The 24,263-nt window shown below is 38.4% G+C and overlaps 1 protein-coding gene across 1 annotated transcript in view; it reads left to right on the top strand.

The window, feature by feature from the left end:
• The window catches only part of SUMF1 (sulfatase modifying factor 1), a 1,255,299-nt gene that overhangs the window by 34,970 nt on the left and 1,196,066 nt on the right, over positions 1–24,263 (top strand). The window contains exon 2 of the mRNA XM_044076406.1: positions 22,798–22,971. Within this exon, the coding sequence (XP_043932341.1) occupies positions 22,798–22,971 (174 nt within the window). The remainder of the gene's footprint in view (positions 1–22,797; positions 22,972–24,263) is intronic.

Here is a 24,263-nt window from a genome sequence, read left to right on the forward strand (position 1 = left end):
CTGCTGAACCGTTGTGGGCTCTAACATGGGCTGCCCACATCAGTATCAAATTGTTATAAATATGGTATTTGCAAAGACATTTTAAAAATATTCGCCGAAAAGAATCTGTGATAAAAGCATTTGTTTGTGTTGCTAAAATACTTCATGTATTCTTCCTATGTTTTCACTGTAGACCTTATCTGTACTATTTGTAACCATTTGCTTAAATATTTCCCTTATCTTAATCCTCCATATCTGTACTCATGTCTTTTGTCCAGAGTTCAAATCTCTGCATTCCCAGTACAATTGTGCAAACCTGGATTGGGAAAACATGTGAGAAAATTCTAGGCACTCATTTGTAGTAGTTTTCTTTGCTCCCTTAATTACAGGTTTCTTTGCTGTTGTGCATTCACTTAAGTATTGAGGACTTTGGATATTGTTTTATTTTATTCATTTGCATTTATTTACCAAGATTGTTTGACTGGGTTGGAAACCCTTTTTCAGAGGAGGCCCTTGGAGAAAAGCTTCAAAAAGTAACCATCATTAAACAGTGGAACAATTGTGAACATTTCAATGGAATGATAGAAAAAATGTATATTGTGACTACTGTAATAGCAGTATAATATTGATATAGTTATCAAATAAGCACACATTTTTCTTGGAGCAAGTATGCTTTACATCGTATTACAAAAATAACAAGATCAGGAATTAGCATGAGAATCCCAGTATATGTCTTGTGATATCAAGATTCAACTTAACTGCTGTGTTCACTCCGTCTGATCCAATGTATGGGCCCTTGAGCCACAGCTCAGACCTAATCCTGCAAAGAGACTGCTCCAGCCTCAAGTGCCATTAAGAATTCTCCCTTCCCATAATCTCTCTAGCTCGGATCTTGTTTGTTGCTTTTGTGAGGGCAGCATAAGTTCTGTAGCAGATAAATGTTCCACCCCAGCTTTAAAATAATTTCTGTTGTTGCAACCTTGAGTAATTTATGAGATTTAGATTAGTCAGTATAGGATTTAACATTTTTTGGCTATATTTCTACCATTTTCCATCCTTTACTTGTCTAAAACCTTTTTTTGAGCCCCTGGGCAGTCATCGCCATTTCCTGAGCCCCTGGGCAGTCATCGCCATTTTCATTCCTTGACCCTTGCAAAGAGTTAATGTGCCATAGTGTTTTCTAGTGTTACAACTGTTGATGCTGTTAGAATTTAAGTTTGTATTCATAGTAGTTGTAGCATTCTTCTAATCTAATAATTATAATTTTGCATATTCTGTGACTAGTACTTATCTGGGGGCATTTTGTCGTAGTGCGTAAAGATAGAGACAACAAGTTTCAAGAAATGTTCTAAATGTGGTCATAAGACCCCCCCCTCAGGATCTCTATGACCTTTGCGTTGTGGCCTTGGAGTATCTCATCTTTCTTCCTCCTGTGACATTTGCTCTTCCTCTTGACCCCAAGCACTGATGGATCGTGTGAATAAACCTGTAATAAAAGGGCCCCTCCTGCTGGAACCAAAGGTGCAGACGCCAAAGGTAGTAGAGGAACAGACAACCTAAACATAAGTATCAAAGAAGGCAGCTGAATCTTTGGCTCTGGCATCTGCTACGAAAGTACCTAGGTTTGAAGAGCAAAGGGCACATGCTCCCACCTATACTCCTCCTCCTCCTCTGGATCCAGAAATCCATCAAACAGTAATGGTTGAGGAATCTTCTAAGAAGCAGACTTCTGATAAAGTTGAACATCTTCCTTCCAGACCTTCCTCTGCCATGTTTGTGCAGTCCTTCAAGTCTTATAGAAGCATCTCTGAAGCAGACCTGATCACCTTATGCTGAAGCTGCTCAAGACCTAGAGTGAATTGAGAATATTCCTTCCCCCTTAAAAGCTTCTCTAAACAAAATTTCCATTTCTGAATGCTCCAAGCCACTCCAGAGACCATACCAGACCAGAAAGGGTTAGGATTTTATTCCAAAAAGGGCCTTCCCAAAGAAACCAATAGACCAAGCCACCAAATCTTGCCAAGGACTTCAGGCGCCTCTAGACCCAAGGCACCTTTCCCCCAACACTGACCACTCAACATTAGACCTCAGGCCCATCTCTCATAGACCTGCTTCTCCATCTCGACCTCTCTGCTATCTCAACATCCTGCCTCAGGCCCATCTCGGATCTCTACTTCTCAACATTTCACCCATCTTCCTTCTCTACAACCTCAACTTATTCTGTTAGAGAAGAGACCTTGATGCACATACAATTGACAAACTTGCTCTCCTGCAAATCAGGACACAACTGCATAGCTTTATAGCAATTAAATACTGCAGGAGAATTTCCGAAGCATTTGGGATCTTTCATTATGTTTCCCCATCCTTGTTTGCATCATCATAATGTTGACTCAGCTTACTTCTCTGTGGCCTACTCAATTGGGGGATTCCTCAGCTGGATATTCACCTCATATAACCATCTCTCGATGGAGTCACTAAAAGCCAGAAATCATCTTCTACAATCAGCCACTAATAGGTGGAAGACACAAAACAATCTTCATCACATGCAGCTCCAACACACAGAAACCTAATCTTCTTGGTCACAAACTATCTTCTTCACAGACATTCTTCTAAGAAACACAGAACTACAACACACACTACACAACAATGGAATGAAAACACTGGACCCTACTCTAGACAACTTATACTGAAACCCACACCTATGGGCAGGCTCTCTGCTCACTTCCTATTACTTCATGGTATACCTTGTCTTCTCCAAGCCCTACAACCATATCTTACACAGTTACCTCATCCCCTCCTCCAAGCCAAGCTCCCAAACTCACCATCTTATCCTGCAGTGGTGGAATCCCTACATCCTCTTGCTTGGTGGCAAACTTTCACTACTCTCATCTTTTTTTCAACAGCACAAACCATCATCACCAGTAGCAGCAGGGACCACCTCCATGGGGCATGGGGAGAATAAGAGGGAGGAGGAAGAAAGGTGGAAGGTGGTCTAAAAGCTTTTGAATAAGCTTCTCATACTTGTTCTCATAGTTGTTAGCAGTCCTTCCTGAGCTACAGTCCTTTCAGCACCATTGATTTTCTATCAGTCAATCATTCAGTCATCTGGCAAACAGTACTTCAACAGGTCCCTAGGAACAGCAAGGAACCTTACAAAACCTTTATTCCCTTTTCTCTGGACTCAGAAAGGTGGACACTGCACTCTCACTGTTTTCACCTTTGGTGTCAGCAGACATGCTGAGCAGAGGTCAGTGTGGTGGTGGACATGCTCACAGAGATGCCAAACAAACAAGTGGTCCTTCAAAATCAATCCAACAAAAAATAACTTTTCCACCCAGTCCAGCAACAAAACAGTACTGCACGAGTCAGTCCAGCTCCTATGTCCGATTCCAGACCTAATTTACCTTCCAGAGAACCTCATCTGTACCTTCCCAACCTGAGACTGACCACCTGGTTTATCCAGTTCATTTGATAAGGAATTTTTCATTTTCCCAAGAGGTAGTTGATATTTTTACAGCTTCTTTGAGATTTTCTTCTTTGCTTATTATTTCTACTCAAAAAAAGATTTTTTAGTTTTATTTATTTTTTTTTTTATTATTTATTTTTTTGCAAATTCATTTTTTATTTCAATATTTTCACTTCATGCCCCATTTTGACTTCCATACATTCCATTAATTACCTTCCTTGAACTAACTAATTTTTCATTTCATCCCATAAAAGATCCAGTTCGATCGGGATCTTCCTCCGTGATCTGAATTTCAACCCCCAGAAAAAAACTGAAAACTGCATTAAGCAAGTTCCTATCAAGTTAACTAAACTAGTAAAGCAGTAAGCAGTAACATCAGTTAGCAGAATTTTAATATTTCATGCCCTGTCTTGGGTTTCTCCTTACCTTATCCTTCACAAGGCTAGGGTAGGCTGAAGGACATATTTCCCTCCATATCATCCATCGATCACATACTGAAATGAAAAAAGAAAAGAAGGTAAGTACATGACTCTTGTTTTTATTCTAAAGTCATTCTTTGTTTACTATGTACTGAGTCATATGCATTTTCAAGACTGAAATTACCATATTCAGTAATCCATTTGCATGTTAACCGCACTGCTATGGAAATGACATGGCACTGGTTTATTTTCTCATTTTGCAGCCCTTTAGATCATTTGTTTGAATCTCCATTTGCAAAACAAGCACTGCCATGAGTCACAGCAAATCTTACATTTTAACTTGTCTTGTATTGCTTTCAGGCTGGATGCAATGAAATGGTGGGCACCTGTGGCCTTCATTAAACTAGATCTCCGTTTATCTGGCAGTCAGTAGTCTGGAAATGCTGAATATAATTATAACTGAAGTGCTGCGTGTAATTTCCCTACCATTATTCTATTTTTTATCTTTGTCATGTACTTCGTATATTTTTCAGAGATGCCTGTATAAAATTTTACTTTGCTTTAAGTATAGCATCTTGCTGTCGCCCAACTATTGTTTACTGTTTTCAGTCTAATCTGGCATTGATTTTGTTTTTAATCAAAATAGCTATAACTTTTTGAACCTTTCTCAGTCAAACTCTATGCACCCTACCCACCTATGGTTTAATTTTTTAGCATGCATGAATGTACAGTTACTCTTCTGAAACAATGCAAAGTGTCTGCATGTTCTTTGATCAATTTTGACAATACCCTGTGTACACACAGAGTACAGAGCACACATTCTAGAAGACAAATGTAATTCCATCTTGCCTTATACTTTTCTCCTGCTCCGTGAGTGCTTACCTTTTTCCACCTTATTAGGATATCTGCAGAATTTCATAAGTCAAGGTGCTTGCACTGCTGCACCTCATTGAACCCCAACACAACCATTTGTGTCCATATCTTCTGCTTCTTGACCGATTTTTATAATTCCATCTTATTTTTTTAGCAGAGAATTCCTTGAGTTGAGATGCTTGCGCTGCTCCACCTTTGTCAACCACTATCCACGTTCTTTGCATTCCTTCATTCCAGCTTGAATGAATACAATGAATTATATGAAAATAACTTTTCTGTGTATTTTTTATAGAAAACGGAACTTTTTTGAGTTTCATTTTCACTTGTTGTCCTACACGCACAAGTATAAAGGGAAAGTGAAAAGATCTTGTGATCTCTGTGCTACTGGAAACAGTATGCTGTGGTTACGGATTACCACAGGAAGTTGGTAATGTTTTAACTTCTCCCCTAGCTCAGGAGAAACTGAAGGAGAGCTCTAATAGTACATATTTTACTTGTGCCTTTGTGTGAAATGTTGAAAGAAGTAATCTCAGCAGTGCCCATACTTGTCTTTACACAGTAATAGTGTTCCTTAAGTGTAGGTATACTCCTTTTTGTGTTTAGCCTCTAAAATAAATTCATCATTAATTAACTCATTTATTTCATTTTACCAAGTTAACAGTGTTTGAAATGATACAGAGGCTTAGTGCATCATTCATTCAACATTCTGACTATGTTGTGAGTCGGCGTAAGGTGTCAGTCCCTAGGGCCCTCGTTTGTCAGCACATGTGCTATGCATCGTCTCTTGGCCAGGGCATACTGGGCATGCCTTTGTCTGCCTACAGTGACATCCTTAGGGGTTTCCTCCTCGGAGTCCCCCTGTGGCTTTGGCTGTGGGGACCTAGGCACTGGTGGGGGGGCTGTGTATCCCTTCCCTTTGCTGATCCTACTGCAGCTGTTTCCAAAGGATCATATTGTGTAGCATGGCACATACTGTGAACATCTGTGCACATGTGGCTGGAGAGTAAAGCAGTGCCCCACTAGATATATTGAGGCACCAGAACAGTGACTTCAGCAGCCCAAACACACGCTCTGTGATGTTCCTAGTTTGTGTGTGTGCCTCATTATGACGTTCTTCCATGGGTGTGTGTGCATTTCTGATGGGTGTCATCATCCACGGTTCCAGTGCGTAGCCAGTATCCTCCAGTAAATGGCTGTGCGGGATGTCCCCCCTAGCAAATACCTGGTACAGCTGTGATGTGTGCCAGAAATGGGACTAGTGATTAAATGGCAGGGCTGCCAGCACATGCTTTCATGATAATGTCCTGGGCATTACACACGACCTGGTAGTTGGAGTGATGCTCCTTGCGGTTGACGTAGATTCTATTCTCACTGGATGCTGCCTTGATGTGTACATGATTGCAGTCTTTTCACTCCACATAGACTAGCAATAAGGTACAAGAAAGATGAAATGCTGGAGATGTGGACACCCTGATGCTGACTGGATACATATGGCTGTTAATTGCAAAATAATTTCCCCATTTTGGTTAGACTTTAAATATCTTTGTAAAGCTCTATGGAGTGATAACTGTATAATATTGGACTCCCTTGTCATTTTCAATACTACTGTTCCTGAAGTCATTCCTAAAAAAACAAACATTTTTACTATGGTCTATCCTTTCTATAGCAAGGAAAATTGTTACTAAAAATTGGAAATCCCAATCTACTCTTGTCTTTAAAGTTGAGTTTATTCATCTTGTGAAATATATTTGTAAGAATAAGATTGCTACTATAAAAGCAAGGACTAACAACACAACCCATCATTGAATTGCTTGGACAAAATTGTATAATCTTTTAGAGAAATATTAAGTGTTCTTGTGTGTGTATGTATGTATGTGTGTGTATGTGTATATATATATATATATATATATATATATGTATATACACACACACGCACACTGTTGCTTTTTTTAGTTGTTATGGACATTGTATATAGTTTGTTTTTCCTGTTACTATACTATTAAGTTATTGTGCTATAAAATGAATAAAAACATTAAAAAAAAAACATTCTGACTGATTACTCTTCTTCCAAAAATGTGAACTCTCTCACTATCTTCTACCCATTCCACTTTTATCAACTTGTCCTGCAAAGTGTCAGGGTTCTTTTTTCCCTTCCTCCCTTGTACTTATTTTTATTTATCAGATCCACTAATCCTTCATTTGTATATTGTCTCCGAGTTCCTTTCTTGCTGACCTTTCAGAATTTCAAGCCTCAGCAGTGTGACTTCTAAAACTCTGAAAAATTAAATATAGTTCTACAGTTCTAAGAACAAAGTGTAAAACACTGTTAAAAGCATGTTTTTGCATCTGGCATTTCCCCACTAAACCACCAGGGTGGTGGGGGACTGGACCCCACACTTGCATATTCTAACTTTAGGGTCAATGTACCATTGAGAAAGGGAAATTGTTTTAGAGTTTTGGACTTAGTATATACTTTACTTGGTTGCAGTTTTTTTTCAGTGTTTTGGGACTCATCCTATGTGGTCTCGAATGCGCAATGAGAACTCTGTTTGGTGCTTATAAGTGTATCATTTTCTTTCTGTAGTATTGTCTTTCATTTTCTTTAATTCATCTGTCTTCACATGTCATTTTGAATACTGAGTGGATGTGACTGCATGTGTTTTTTTTTTTCACAGTTCCTTTGTAATGATAGGCAGCAGTGGGCAAACAAACATTTTTAATTTGAAAGGCTGCCAAATTGTGCAAAATTCTATGGAATACATATTGGTTTCTCTACTCACGACACACAATGAAGCCTCTGGAATATTCCAGAGGTTTTGTGCAGATACATTTATTATTCTGCACCCTGCTAACCAGATATTAAGAAAATACTATCCTGTTTGAATCTCCTGTTTTCCACAGCTGTTGACTGATTTCACCATATTTGTGTCTGTTTTGATACATTCCCTGTGAAAAGCCCTGAAATAGGTGAATTGTAAGCCATTCCTTTGAACAAGTGCTGTTTAAGCCTGTGAGAATGAACTTCGTACTTTATGTTTTGAGATGTTTTCAACAGTTAAAGACAGCAGTTTCAATAAGCACAGTCTGCTTATGTTTTGTGCATGCTTTGGGTTTAGAGTGATACCCGTGAAGTCACCAAATGCCATTAGTAACTCCTCCTCTTGATAGCTGCTCCTGGACCCTGTAATGTTTATATCATTCGTGTGGCTAAGAACTTTTTAAGTGATTTGCCTTTTGTTTATGCTGCTACATTAGTGGGTTGCAGGCACCTCGGTGTTTTTTTCGTAGTGCACCCTCTTGTTAGTTTCGTGAGTTCATTTCATAATGCTGTTTTACAGCCTCTGCATTTGACACTAGAACAAATAGCATTTCTCAAACCTTGTCATTTATCTTCCCATGTATTCAGTGCTTCTGTTGCTTGCATCATATTATCCTTGAGATTCTGCTGTGTACTTTTGTTCTTTTATCTTTAGCCTTGTGTTGTATTTTCATCCTAGTGTTGTGATGCAGTGTGGCTCAGTTTGCCAGCGGATTATTCTCTTTCTTGAAATGCAGTGGCTTTTGTTGCTATGTTGTCCTGTTCCCTCAAGAAATATTAAAATTCTCACTTCTAGTGTATTTTGTTTTGGTTAGGGCTCACTTGAAGAACTACATTGATTTTAGAAATTTATTGTCAGAAATGTAGTGCTCAGAACATGTAGAGTTCTAGGGCAAAATCATCAGGCTTTAATGTTCAACAGACTTATTTAGAAATTATTTGTCTAGCTTTCAAAATGGCTTTAGAAATTGTACGGATGCATTTCAAAATGCTTCTTATAAGAGTTTTGAAAAAGTAATAAATCACTTTCATTAACCTGATATGTTACAAAGCATCTGAGTTGTGGTTTGGTTCAGATTGTAAACGCTTGTATAATTCTAATTATGTAGAGTTCTAATGGCTGTTTAATAACTATGTATTGTTTACAAGCCCTTGATGCATTAATAATTCTCCAGTCTCTTGAGCAGTGTAGGTCTTGAAATGTCAGTAGCTGTAAATCAGCTTTGGGTTCCACATAAAATGGTGAGTTTATGCCTAATTTGGTAAGAAATGTTATTCTAGACCTTTAATTATAGTCAGACCTTTACTAACCGGCAGCTAAATGAACTATGTTTTCTGCATGCATTTAGTGTATAAAAAAGAATGCCCAAAGCAAGTTATGTACATGTTAGTGAGACACAAAGGGGAAGCTGTTGTAAACTATATGGCAGTCTGCTAGCTAGCTCTGTAGTTCATTCTTAATCCTGTCATATTATTTACATTCAGAGCTTATAAACTATTGACTGAGACAGGATGGTCCCAGTTATCTGCAGTCTCTTTTCAGAAGGTTGTCTTGGAACAGCAAGGTTTACGGCATTTTAAGTTAAAACATAGTGTACTTGTTAGTTTATGTAGACAGTGAATTACGTGAAACATTAGAGTTTTTCTGCACATGCGGATGTTATGGTTTGTAATTTCTTGCACCAGAATTGAAAGCTTTTTTTTTTTTTTATCCCTTCATGGCACCCTGAGAAGAGTTGTGAATTTTAAAAGAATCTTTCACCTTTCTTGTACATTTTTCAGCATTTCTTAGCCACATTGTTAAAGCAAGGCAGCAAGTCACCCAAACAGATGCATTATAGGCATATGCAAAGCCCTCAAGGATTGTAAACATTATGATTTTCATTACACAATAAACATGAGAATAGATACTTTTAGATATCATAGTTATGGAAGTAGTTTTGCAAAAACAAACTGTAGAAAGTTCCTGATATGCTTTGATTTCTTTAACGACTCACTGTGCGTTTATCATGGTATTATGTTTCCCACTGAATGTTTAGTCCGCATCTTGTATAGAGAACTTGAGCTATCTGAAAATTATGCTGTGCATATAAGCACAATTCATTGAGTTCTGTTGTTTAATGCTCCCTTCAGGATGTGTACTTGGTGTATTCAATTGTTGCTGAGAGCTGTCAGCATGCAAGAACAGAAAAAAATGAATCAAACATAAACACAAGATGTTGAAGCTCAGTTAGAGCTGTCTGTCCCAGTTCTAGAGAGATGTTTTAAGTTACAAAAGGGTTCCATGAGTTGTTAGGGTTTAAACATGTTTTGGTGAGAAGTGTTTTAGATCACATTGTGGAGATATGGATGTCACTTAAGAAAGCTGGGTGTTGAAATTGCAGAACATTCCTCCTCGCTGTTGATAGCCCTGAAGAAGGAGGTGATGGAGATCTAGGGAGATTGAATTGATGGTTTAGGAACGGTCTGACCAGGTGTCAGTGTTGAATGGCCAGATATTTACTGTATACTGTGCTGTTTGAAGTATGATTCTTAATTATGCACCTCAGTAGTGGTAGTATTAGTATAATTTGGCTTTTCATTGCGGTGAGCAGTGGCTTGGGTGTTTGTGCAGATTAGGTGCCTCATTTAACCACTAGCACTTACCCTGCTTACCCACTCCCAGATGTCCCCACTGAGTTAGCATAAGAAGGATGCTTTTGGTTGCCATGGAGATTTATGAGAGGGGTAGGCAGTGAATACTGGTGACATTGGTGACATACTAGGTTTTGAGATAGGGTAGTAACTCTCTTGACTGACTTGAGAGGAGAAGTTTGTGGATCTAGGGATATTGCTAACATGACAGAAAAGAAGAGTAGAGACCTTAAAAGTAGGCTCCGCTTTCCAAAAGTGTTGGAGACTATCAAGATTATTGTGTAAGCAGAAAGATTCATCAAATCTAAGAATGTAAATACCATGAAGTCATTTTATATAACTCTCATTAGTCTCAAAATGAGTTTGACAATTCTCATGTACCTCCGCAAAAAGAATATGCAGCTTAAGTTAGAGAAAACGTATCACAGTAACAACTGATTTAAAGGATGTGACATATGAGGAGAGTTCAAGTTATAGATGTTTTCATTCAAACATAGGCATATATGTCTATTGACCTATTACCAGCATATGGATTTATTTTAGCTGAATCATTGTGGGTGTGTCTGCTTCTAAATGAAATAGGATCCATTGAGAAGATTAAACTGATAGTTCTGTAGTTTTTATTGAATGATATCAGTTGGCTCTTGGAAAGGCATGTCTGATTGAAATACATTGTCCTCTGAAATAAGAAACCGCAACAACCTGACAACATTTAAAAAGACAATTAATATTCAGCATGGGAATGAGTGCTACATGTTTTTAACAGACTGAAATGGCCTAAAGCCAAACTTGAACTTACTGTATGGAATAGGTAATATTTGGAGGGCAAATTCAGATTCTTTAATTTGTTCATTTATGCTTACCAGCATTGCTTTCTTATAGATATGTAAGATGTTCTTTGTGTTTCACTGTTGCAGCCATTACATTTGGGTTATCTGCCTGCAGGTAGCCCTCAGCCGGCCTGATTATCAAAGTCTTGGGTCCTGCGTTAGATGCTCCGTCTTCTTCCATGATGTCAGGTTGTCCGGGGTATAAAGCATGCAGTCGACGCCATTACATCAGTCTTTCCTGCTGTGTGGTGCCCGAAGCAGAAGCTGTTCACAAGTACCAGTCGGCCGACTCCTGAAATTACTGTTTTCGAGTTTCAGAACCGAAGTCTTCAAAAAAGCTAAGTACCCCGTTGGGGATCCTTTTTCTTGCTCTAAACCGATGTCCGTGAAAGTTAATTGTATTACCTGTGGAAAGCAAATACCTCATACAGATTTTAATTCATACTGCATTCCTTGATTAGGCCCAGACTACGATGTCCCTTGCTGTCGGTTTTGTGCCTTATTCAATCCTCTAACTATTAGTCTGTTCATTTTTGCATCAAATTATTTTGGTACTCTGTTTAATTATCCGGAAATGGCTTCAGCAAGCCACCCGACTACTGACATTCTGAAAAAACGTAAAGATGAAGACAGACAGCATAGGTCCAAAACTGCCGAAGACTCTTTCGCAGCCCCTGATACCCTCTACTTCAGATTCGCAGGCATCTACTAAGACCCATTCAGAGTCCAGTATGCCACGAGATGCTTCTTCGACTATAGAACCTGCGGATGTCTCTACCTTGGATGGGTCCGGAGCAGCTGTGCAGGCACTGGCTTCTGAGGGTGTATTCAGGCCTATGGACTTGCATTTCAAACTGACACCATATTCTTCTTCAAGGCTTAAAACTCGACCCACGCCTAGAAAACCTATGTCCAAACCGCATGGTCAGACCCATATGCCTAAAAAACAAATAAGAATGGCTGAAGACCTTATTACTTTAATTAGGGGAAGCCAGCCTTCTCCCTCTAAGAGACCTAGAACTGATTTTCCTTCTGACTCTTCTGATCAGGATTCTGAATTTCTGTTACTTCTGATTACCAGGATTTGCCCTTATCTACCTGTGAGGATTCTGATGCAGAGGATTCCATTCTCTCTGCTTCCCCTCCAGAAGATTTTTTTTTGGTGAAACATTGCACACTCTTAGGGAGCATTTCCGCTGGGAAAGCCAGGATTACTCTGACAAAGAGGCTTAGGGAATTCTTACTCCTACCTCAACACAGGCCTTTAGCTATCCCTCCTGTCCTGGACATTGTAAATGATGCCTTCTTGGAATCTAGCCTAGCCCCAGACACTTTACATCCAACTCCCAGGAAACCTGGCATGTATTACAGAGTACCTGACTCTCACAAGTTCCTTTTAAGAATCCTACTGCGGACCCAGAGACCATTTCCCAGGGACCTAAAGGCATTATGGCTACCACTGCCAAAAGCTCTACCCCCTCTGATAGAGATTTCAGGGCCTTGGACAGATTGGGTAAGAAGGTATATACTTCTGCTACTTTGGCCATTAGGGCCTTAAACTGCCAGTTTCATATGTTAAAGTATCAGCAACATATTATGGGACTAAAACAGAAAATGATGTTGATTCCTGACTGTGCTGAAAATAAAGAATTACAGGATTTAATGCATTCTGCTGAACAAGCTGGTAAACATACTTTGCAATGTGGTTTTGACTCTCTAGATGCATCTTGCAGCGCTGCTGTCACTGGGTCTGTTCTTAGAAGGCGTGCTTGGCTTAAGGAGCAAAATTTGCCAGATCATGTTAAAGCTAAATTATTGGATGCTCCCTTAAACCAAGACCACCTGTTTGGCAAAAAAGCAGAAGTCCTCCTTAAAACGATGGAGGAAAAAGCTAAATCTGTGCAAACTGTTAAAGATTTCCTGCAAGTACACCCTCTCAGATTCAGTAGGCATTGGCCTTCTAAGAATTGGTCCTTTCCCGCCTCTTCCAGACCCTCTCAGTCCAAACCCAGGAACAGCAGACTACCTAGGCTACAGTCTCAAGGTACTCACAGGCCTAAGCAGTGGGGGATTCCACTTCCAAAGCTGGAAGTAGTAAGACACCCCCCTGTGGAAAACAATGACCTAACATTAAACCTTCCAAGCCCTGCTCAACTGCATGCTCCCTTAGTGGGAAAGATCGCACTGCATGCAAAAAACTGGGAACTCATTACCCAGGACAAATGGGTTTTAAATATAGTTTCCCAAGGATACAGATTCCACTTCCACATCTTACCAACCCCAAACGGTTGGCCAGATCTACCCCCAAATCAGTGGGCAGAGGCTCAACAGCAGGTTATCTCCCTTCTAAGTATCAGAGCTGTTCAACCTGTCCCAGCAGAAGAAAGGGGACAAGGTTTTTACTCAAGACTTTTCATGGTACCCAGAGAAGACAACTCCTGGATTCCCATCCTGGACCTCTCTATTCTAAACACCTTTTTGGTAATCCCAAAATTCTAAATCCGAACACTTCATCAGCTGCTTCCTATGCTAGGCAGAGATGCCTGGTTGGCAATCTTGGACTTGAAGGAAGCTTACCTGCACATTCCAATAAGGGAATCTTGCAGGAAATACCTATGCTTCAGAGCAGGCTACATGCACTATCAGTTCTCTGCACTTCCCTTTGGCTTATCTACTGTGCCCAGGGTATTCACAAAGTGCCTAGCTCCAGTCATTGCATTTTGCAGGCAAAGAAATATTCAAATATACCCATACCTGGACGATTGTCTAATTCAGGCAGAAAGCCAGGACATGCTATTAAATCATCTGGCATTTGTAAAGAAACTTCTAACCTCACTGGGGTACACCATAAATGAAAAGAAATCTCATCTAGTACCCTGCCAACAAATTGTATTCCTGGGAGCAAGCTTGAACAACTTCCCAGATGGCTTTCCTCACACCAGAGAAACAAGTTTGTTTGACAGCCTACTTCAAACTACAGGCCACAAAGACCCAGCTATCTGCAAGGAAAATCCTGCAAGCCCTGGGGTTCATGGCCTCTTGCATTCTACTAATTCCATATGCAAGACTACATATGAGGAAACTACAATGGTATCTAAAAGCCTATGGTGTCAACATTCTCAGGACCTAGAATCCATGATTTCTATCATTCCTTGCATAAAGACAGAGTTCCTTTGGTGGGCAGAGGCCTGCTACCACAACAAGGGCCTGCCATTCATTCTACCCCTTGCCGCCCAAACCCTAACAGACGCATCAGACTATGCATGGGGAGCTCACTTGGTAGGGCAGTGCATTCAGGGCAAACGGAACCCAAAAATCCACATACACTTTCGAAAAACAGCAACCGTCAGTAAAACACAAATCCAACCAACACCATACCAGTAATGCGTTTTTATTGCGATCTGGTACCTCGGCCTTTCGCCTTCAAAGGAACACAAATACAAAGTGCAACCAACTGTTTTTTATACAGAAAAAATGAAGTTGATCAGCAGTAATAATTCAATTAACTGCATTAATTAATTCATTGATCATATTTTAAAGTGCTTTCACAGTATTTTTCTTATGTAAAAAGATATCGAAACTAAAATACCTTCAAGTTAAATATGCTTATGCTATAAAGTCCCACATATTTATTTTCAAATATATGAAACAAATATGATTTTAATTACTTTCAAATACCTTATGCTTTGCCTTTTAAAGTAAACAAATACTATGAATTATATACATTTTTTTATATATCTATGTATTTTGTATAAATTCTCCTACTGCATACTAAAATGCACATAATTATAAGACCTTTACAATTCATTATATCAAAATTTAATAATCTATTGTAATTTAAACATAAGATTCATGCTAATATAAACAATACTATTATCTCATAATACTATACTATACATAAATTTGAAAATCATATTTGTTTCATATATTTGAAAATAAATATGTGGGACTTTATAGCATAAGCATATTTAACTTGAAGGTATTTTAGTTTTGATATCTTTTTACATAAGAAAAATACTGTGAAAGCACTTTAAAATATGATCAATGAATTAATTAATGCAGTTAATTGAATTATTAGTGCTGATCAACTTATTTTTTTCTGTATAAAAAACAGTTGGTTGCACTTTGTATTTGTGATCCTTTGAAATCATAAAAAAGCGCACTGGTATGGTGTTGTTTTTGTTTGTGTTTTACTACTGTGTTGCTGTTTTTCGAAAGTGTATGTGGATTTCTGGTTCGTTTTTTCCCAACACCTATCTAGTAATAATGATTCAACCAAGCGGAGCTTTGGGACTAAATAATCCAGTAGGAGCCTCCTGCTTTGCCGATGTAGTAAGTGAAAGAGAGAAAAAGTTTTCTAATTCTAATTTTGATTTATGGAACGTGGGCATTAACAAGCAGGTTGATGATCGTTTTGGCTCTTTGGAGAGACTTATGAATAAGGAAATAGCCTTATTCTTAGACACTTGCCTTCTTGAAAAATATGTAGATCTAAACCTGACACCTAGAGGTTTACGCATAGACAAGCTACCTGCTGCCGAGTTCGCTGAAGAGGAACATGACCTATTAGACGAATGGAAGGCAGCATCTCTTGAATGTACCAACAAGTGGCTCCGTATTTTAATTAAACGGAACCAGAGAGCGCATGACAAATTAAAAAATTAGATCTTGCATCTACAGGACGAGGTGGTGGGGGAGTCCTGTTTTAAGATGCAGTTTGCAAAAATCACTGACAAAATTACTAAATTGGAAGCAGATATCTTGCTACGGAAAAGAAATAAGCTCTTACGTGACATGAAGGACTACGAAATTGGAGTCTTATTTTCATGGCAACGTGATACACCACGTAGCAGATCAAAGGTCAGAAGAAACCCGCGAACACAACGAACATAGCGCAGCACTTCAGCGTCCTCAGGGGAACGGGAAAGGAACAATATTACTAAAAATGTGACTTTTGCTAATTTCACAAATAATGGAAAAAGTGAAATTGATTGTACAAATGGCTCTCCTTCTAATGTTTCTACCTCTGATGCTTCCTTTCAGACCAATAAATCTGGTCGAGGGAGAAATGGGCGAAAGGGTAGGAACCGTTTTAAGGAATGAGCAAATAAGTACATCATTTGAACATAACTTATGCTTGGTTAATTTATCTCATTTAATTGAGAATCATGCTATGAGATCTGCGTTGTTAAAAGGCAGTAAGTTTGTGCCAACTTTTTTTCCCTCATTGAGTGATATATATTTTGAACTCAAGAAGTTTGTGAGAAAATTATACTTAAAGAGTTTTTTTCTATAATGACAATACTATGAATTTCAGTGATAGAGCAAGTGATAATTTTGTAAGTGATATTACTGAGGATGATGATGACTTATTAAATTTGTCTATTTATGATTATGAAAATGCTGATTTGAATTTTGAAGATGAAGACACATTTGGCAAGACTAACAATGATGAAATGTTTTTCACTGGATATGGGAGAATGACTATTCCACATTTAGCATCTGATAGCACGTTTACACCCAATATTAAAGTACCTGCTATTTCTACTTTTTTCAAAATAGTATTTAAAGAAATGACGGTTATAATGGAAAGTCTTTAAAATGTACCTAAATACTATAACTTAAAGATGAATGGATGTCTCTAAAACATATGAAAAAAATAAAAAAGGAATTTATCTTTAAATGTGCTGATAAAGGCGGCAACTGGGTTGTGTTAAATAAATCAGATTATTGTGAAATGATTTATGATTTGTTGAAAAATGAAGATGAATATTTGTGCTTAAATATGGACCCCATTACAGAATTTAACATTGAACTGCTGAATTTATTGGAAAGAGGGGAACGTCTTGGTTTTTTTAACCAGAATGATGTGGGAAAACTGTATATAAAAAAACCCATGACACCAACTTTCTATGCATTACCGAAAGTGCACAAAAGTTTATCTAAGCCGCCTGGAAGGCCCATAGTGTCAGGGAGAGGTTCCTTTCTTAGTAATGTAAATATTTTTTTGGACTTCCATTTAAAAAGTCACCTATCTAAGATTACAGCTCACATCTCTAATACTCAAGATTTATTAGATAAAATTTCTAATGTTAAATGGAACAACAGCTATTATTGGGTAACTATAGATGTGAAGGCATTATATACTAACATTAATAAAAGATGGGGGCTTGAAGCTGTTCAGGATATGTTGGGAGATGGTCCTAGAACCACTTTTTTGATGCAAATGTTGGAATTTTGTCTTTCTCACAATTATTTTTGTTTTAATAATGACTTCTACCTTCAGATCAAAGGGATGGCTATGGGGGCTGCTTTTGCGCCCTCATATGCCATTCTGTATATGGGATACTTTGAGAAGTTATATATTTATTTAACTTCTTTTTATCAAAAAAATGTAGTATTCTATAAGCGGTTTGACTACCTTTTATTGATATGTAGTGGTGAAATAACTGAATTTCTAGAATTTTTTGAGGAGTTAAATAATAATGGTCATGGTCTAAACTTTTCTTGTGAATATAATAGAGACAAGATTAATTTTTTAGATATAACATTATTTCATGAATATGATAAAATAGGGTATAGACCTTTCAGGAAAGAGACTTCTGTAAATATGTTTCTACATGCAGAGAGTATGCATCCTGAACACTTGATATGGTCATTACCTTTTGGTGAATTTCAGAGAATTCATGACCATACCAGTGATGTTAATGAGAGGCATAATGAGTTAAAAAATGTAGAATCAAGATTAGTTAAGAGAGGTTATAATAAAGACCATTTATTACTTTCTAAAAATAAAGTACTAGGAATTACAGACCACATTGAACATAGACAATATGAAGGTAGACAGGAGAAACAAAATTTCTTAATGAGAGAAAGTAAAAATTCTCTAGTGAGAGAAAGAAATAATGGTGAAGCTCAGGTTAGTGAGTTTAAATTATTTTTTGTCACCAAATACTCTCCTTTATCAAAAGAATTAAGTAATATTGTGAGAAAGTATTGGTATCTGATACATGAGGAGGAAAACATAGGTTTCATGTTTCCCAAACATATAATTTTTTCTTATAAAAGAGGGAAAAATTTGAAGGAGTTATTAAATTATAACTTTTTTAATAAAGGTGAAGAGGAAAGGAGAAATGCTATAGTAGGTACTTATCAATGTGGCCAGTGTAGTGTTTGTGGAAGAATCAGTAATATAACTAACATCAATGGTGTGTCCTTCAATGCTAGATATCGATTTAATTGTAAATCAGTGGGAGTGGTATACATTTTAGGTTGCTCTTGTCACAACACTTGGTACATAGGACAAACAAAAAGAATGGTTCGTGTTCGTATCTTGGAACATTTAAAAGATATTAGGAACAAAAATGAATTTAGTCCTGTGGCCAAGCATTTTTTGGAAAAACATAAAGGTGACCCAGGCAGTTTAAAGTTTTGTGTTTTGGGTAAACCATTTAATTGTGAAGGTGGGGGAGTGTTTGTTCAAAAACTACTTGAATTGGAGACCAGGATGATTTTGAAATTCAAGACATTAAAACCACATGAATTGAATTTAGAATTGAGTATTTAAAGAATAATAATTGAATTTATGTGTAGTATAGTATTATGAGATAATAGTATTATTTATATTAGCATGAATCTTATGTTTAAATTACAATAGATTATTAAATTTTGATATAATGAATTGTAAATGTCTTATAATTATGTGCATTTTAGTATGCAGTAGGAGAATTTATACAAAATACATATAGATATATAAAAAATGTATATAATTCATAGTATTTGTTTACTTTAAAAGGCAAAGCATAAGGTATTTTAAAGTAATTTAAAATCATATTTGTTTCATATATTTGAAAATAAATATGTGGGACTTTATAGCATAAGCATATTTAACTTGAAGGTATTTTAGTTTTGATATCTTTTTACATAAGAAAAATACTGTGAAAGCACTTTAAAATATGAATTAATTAATGCAGTTAATTGAATTATTAGTGCTGATCAACTTAATTTTTTCTGTATAAAAAACAGTTGGTTGCACTTTGTATTTGTGATCCTTTGAAGGCGAAAGGCCGAGGTACCAGATCGCAATAAAAACGCATTACTGGTATGGTGTTGGTTGGATTTGTGTTTTACTGACAAACTGAACCCAAGTCTAATTCACCTCATATCAATCAAAAAGAAATGTTAGTTGTACAGAATTCACTGACAGCCTTCAAGGACCACATTCTTCCAGGACAATTATTGGTGAAGACGGACAACACCACTGTTATGTGGTACATAAACAAGCAAGGGGTAACCCACTCATATCCCTTCTGCAGACTAGCCGTGTCTCTATGGAAAGCAGCCTTGAGCTACCAAATCCACCTACATCTTCAATTCCTGCCAGGCAAGCTAAATTCACTGGCAGACGACTTAAGCAGAAATCTCATGGAGTGGAAACTGGAACCAAAGATATTCAACATTTTGAAAAACAAATGGGGGAACCCAGAGATAGACCTGTTTACCTCCACTCAGAACTACCAATTGGACAAATTCTGCACAAGGACTTCCCACAGTCAAGCTTGGAAAGTGGATGCCCTGTCCTTCACCTGGAAAAGCCTCTCACTTTATGCCTTTCCCCCTCTGCCTCTCCTTTCAAAAGTTCTGCTAAAGATCAAACAAGACAAACCAAGGACAATATTGATTGCACCAGACTGGCCAAGCCAACACTGGGTACCCCCTCTTGCGCAGTATGTCACTGCTGGATCCATGGCACCTGCCTCAGACCCCTTCCCTGATGTCCGAGCAGGAGGGCCAGATTCTGCACCCCCCAGCTTCAAATCCTGAACCTTGTAGCCTGGCTAATCCCCTGAGCTCTCCAATAGCATCCCTCAGTAAGCAGGTGCTAGATGTCATCCTGGAGGCAAGGAGGCCTAGAACTAGAAAATCCTTTGCAGAAAAGTGGAAAAGATACTGCTCCTGGAGCCACACTCAAGGGAGGGGCACAACAGTGCCCAGCTTACCACATATTCTTCAATACTTGACAGAGATGCTCCACAAGGGCCTTTCCTTCTCATCAATTAAAATTCATGCCTCGGCCATTTCAGTACATTGTAATACTGAGCCACCCTTCTTCTCTCACCCCCTGCTGAAACAATTCCTCAGAGGACCCAAAAATTTAAGACCTCCCAGGAGATCCCCTACTCCAGCCTGGGACCTTAACTTTGTATTGGAAAAGCTCACTGTACCTCCTTTTGAGCCAGCTGCAGCTGCAGAGTTGAAATTCCTTTCTTGGAAAACTGCTTTCCTTCGAGCCATCACTTCAGCAAGAAGAGTGTCTGAACTACAGGCCTTCATGGCAGTGGAACCCTTCATCATCTTCCATGCTAACAGGATGTCCCTCAGGACCCAATCCTTCTTTTATGCTCAGGGTGGTATCCAGTGTGGTTCTTAATCAGTCCATTCATTTGCCTACCTTTTTTTCCTAATCCACAGAACAAAGGAGAATGAATACTGCACTCTCTGGACGTGCACAGACAACTAAGATTTTATTTGGACAGGACTAAGCCTCTCAGAAAAACTGAACAGCTGCTAGTTGCCTTTGCTGCAGGGGCAGATGGGAAAGCCATTTCAAAGCAAACCATTTCGAAGTGGATAGGCCATTGCATTCTTTTCTGCTATAAGCAACATGGAAAACCTGCCCCGCAGGGGATAAGATCACATTCCACCAGGGCTGCATCTACCTGTACAGCCTTTCTCAGAGGTGTCCCTACCAGGGGCATCCTAAAACTGCTACCTGGAGCTCTGTACATACCTTCACCAAGCATTGCCACTTGCCTATTTTTTCTAAATCCAGAGCTGGTTTTGCCACTGCAGTCTTGCAGGGCTTAATAGCTGGTCCTAATGCTCTCTAACTTCCTCCTCCCTTCCCTAGCATTGGGGAATCTACCCAAATGTAATGACTGCAACAATGAAACACGAAGAACATAGTACAGTTGTGTACACTTACCATAAATGTAGATGTTCGAGTGTATGCACTGTTGCAGTCCTGGTTGCCCTCCCTCCAGCCCCCTGACTTTTTTCTTGGCTGTACCTTGCTTATTGATTAGTGTATTTCAGCTTGCTGGTGTATTTGCTTTTTGTTGGAGGTGTAACCTCACATATAATTGCTTCCCATTATGGGGACACCTGACAATCTGGGGCAAGAAAAACTGATGTAATGACATCGGCTGCATGCTTTATACCCCCAGACGACCTGACGTCATGGAAGAAGAGAGAGCATCCAACGCAAGACCCAAGACTTTGATAATCAGGCTGGCTGAGGGCTACCTGCAGGCAGATAACCCAAATGTAATGACTGCAACAGTGAATACACTCTAACCTCTATGGTAAGTGTACACAACTGTACTTTTTGGGGGGAGAATGTGTGTTTTTTTTTTTTAGATTTCATTAGTCAATTGCTGCTTCGATTGGATAAGTAGTGCTTGCTTTTAGTGGAAGCTAAGGTTCTCTCCAGAAGGCATTTCGTAAGATGGGTGACCTTTGTATTGTGTAGCACTGGTTACTTTAAAAATTGCTGTTGATACCCCATTTCTGTTTATATTTCATAAGATCATATATTCAATCTTTATTACTCAAGCCAAACTTGAATGTTCTCCTTCTGATGATACTGCCTGTGGCTGCATTTTTTAAATTATTAAACGTATCTTTTGCTTGCTTTCTGAAAATTGTTTTGAATTTGTCTTAATGGTCCATTCATTTACCAGAACTTCAGTGTATTGTAATGTATATAAGCAGTGAATCCAGCTGTGATTAATAATAATTTCACATCCATAAATAGCTTAATCTACTAATAACAGTAGACTGAAATCTAATTGTGTCAGTCTGCACTTTTTTTTTTGTCCCATCTTCAAATTTGCTGACTTTGGACCCTGAGACATCCAGCCCATTGCACGTTATTACATATCTGGTTCTCTTAAGTAGCCATTGCTTATTTGCTTGCTGTGGAAGACTAGGTTTTTCTTCTGGTTTATCCACTTATGGTCAACAGACTTGTAGTGACCTGGATACATACCACATGTACTTCCTGTGAGCATTGTTGACCTGCTCTGTTCTTTGTTGTCCACCCTACAGACTGGGAATACTTTTGCTTTTCCTGACCTTTACTGTCTACAACTGGGGGTATCCAACAGATGACCAGAGGCCACAATATGACCCAACAAAGTTTTTTATCTGACCCTCAGTGAGCTGCTGAAGCTTTTGCTTTTAAATTTTAAAGTAGTGCAGATATATGTTGAATAATGGTAATGTGGCCACTGAATCTTTCCAAGACTGATATGTGGCTTTCAAGTCAAAAAGGTTGAACACTCCTGGTCTACAATAATCCCCAAGGATGCGTACTAGTAGTTTGCTTTTTATTTCTTCCTTCCAGGTTGGTGTTTCTTGCCCCAAGACTTCAACTGGAACCTGTCACTACAACATTCATGAATGGCCTTCTATCTCTCTCGCTCTCTTTCTCTCCTCTGGTTAGCAGTTTGAGCACTCATGAACATACAGAACTTAAGAGTTCCTCCTAAACAATTCCTAAGGCCCAGCATTGCCTGTGCAAGTTACGGAATGAATACCTATGCACCGCTTATGCTTTTACAAAGAATTAAGTTGTGTCTTAAGTTGTCTTATGTTTGCTAATTTATTTAAATCCAAGAAAACTGTATAATATAACAAGGAAACCTAAACGGAGTATGTAAGTTATGTACATGAGGCACCCCTATTCTGTAATAATGCAGTCCTGTTTCATTTTAGATGGTCTTGATTCCTGGTGGAGTGTTCATCATGGGAACTGATGAGCCAGCAATACCTCAGGATGGTGAAGGCCCAGCTAGAAGAGTGCACGTTGACCAGTTCTACATGGATGTCTTTGAAGTCAGCAATGCAGAGTTTGAAATATTCGTTAATGCCACTGGCTACATCACAGAGGTTAGGATTAAACCCTTGTTTTTAGTAATCATTTTAAGTGATCTCTTAATGGCGTTAGCTTCCTGGAATCTAATTTTTAATTTGCACAACTACAGAGTGAAGTGTAGTACGGTATTTATTTATACAACAGTTAGATTTGTTTTTAATGTAAACTTGGTGCAGATGTTTTCTCAAGTAAAAGGGCAGTCTAATAAGAATTTAGGGAGGGATAAAAGTAGAGGAGCGCTACCAAGAATCAGCACAAGTGAGTATTTGAAGAAACCTGGTACATGGACAACTTTAACTGGGTTATAATTATTTAATAATATGATTTGCATCTGTGAGGATAGAGTAGGAGGAGTTACAGCTGTCACAGAAGAGAACAGAGCAACATAAGGTAATACAACACAGAATAAAGCTGGCTCTGTGGGTCTTGCTGGAGATTGAAAATGGCACTCCTCTCTTTTTTGGAGTATTAACAGATTTCCTCCACAAGAGTGCTATAAATAAACCTTCTGGTCCAGTGAAACTAACTCATTCAGGAAAATGAAACGCACAAATAAATAAAATGATAAATTGTATTGTTAGGATTGCAGAAAAGGTAGAATTATTATTGATAACAGTGGCCTTTAACATATTACATGCACCTTTGCTGTAGCTACATCTAAGAATCTGTTTCTTTGTGATGCCTAGTTTTTATTCTGACCGATGACCACATGCATTACAGTCCATTTTACAGTGACAAGAGCACTGGCTTGGCATACATTTTTCTGCTTTGAGCCATCTCCCTAGCTTGTACAATTGCCTTTAGTACCATGGTTTCACTTTGTCAGTATATATGAAATGACTGGCTGGCTGATATGCTAATATTTGAAAGTAATAGGACGCCATCACATTTGATCTCTTTTCAGTCAGAATTTCCACCTTGGACATACTGTTTATGCATTTTTGGAGCTACATCCAAATCCCCCTCCATTATGGACCCTTTGCTGTCACTGGATCTATGAGCTCTGGCTCATGGTGTGCTTCCCAAAGGGGCAGTCAAACCTATGCAATAGGTATAGAGTATACTGGGGCTTTAATTTCGCTTGTTTTAGTCCCTCTGAAAAATGTGGAATGAATGCCTTTTCTCAGCCTGAGTGATTGCAGTAGGCATGTTTGATATTAAAAAGGTTGTTGTCCAGTTTTCTTTCTCAGAAATTTTGTTTGTGTTGCAGAGGTATGATGTTCATCTGCTGCTACATCAGAATTTGGAGAAGCACTCCAGGTTCCTGTCTTTTGCTATTGAAAGTCTTTTCATTTAGTATATGTTT

Source organism: Protopterus annectens, chromosome 7.part0 (assembly GCF_019279795.1).
Source record: "Protopterus annectens isolate FY-2018-M chromosome 7.part0, PAN1.0, whole genome shotgun sequence".
NCBI classification, from domain to species: Eukaryota; Metazoa; Chordata; order Ceratodontiformes; family Protopteridae; genus Protopterus; species Protopterus annectens.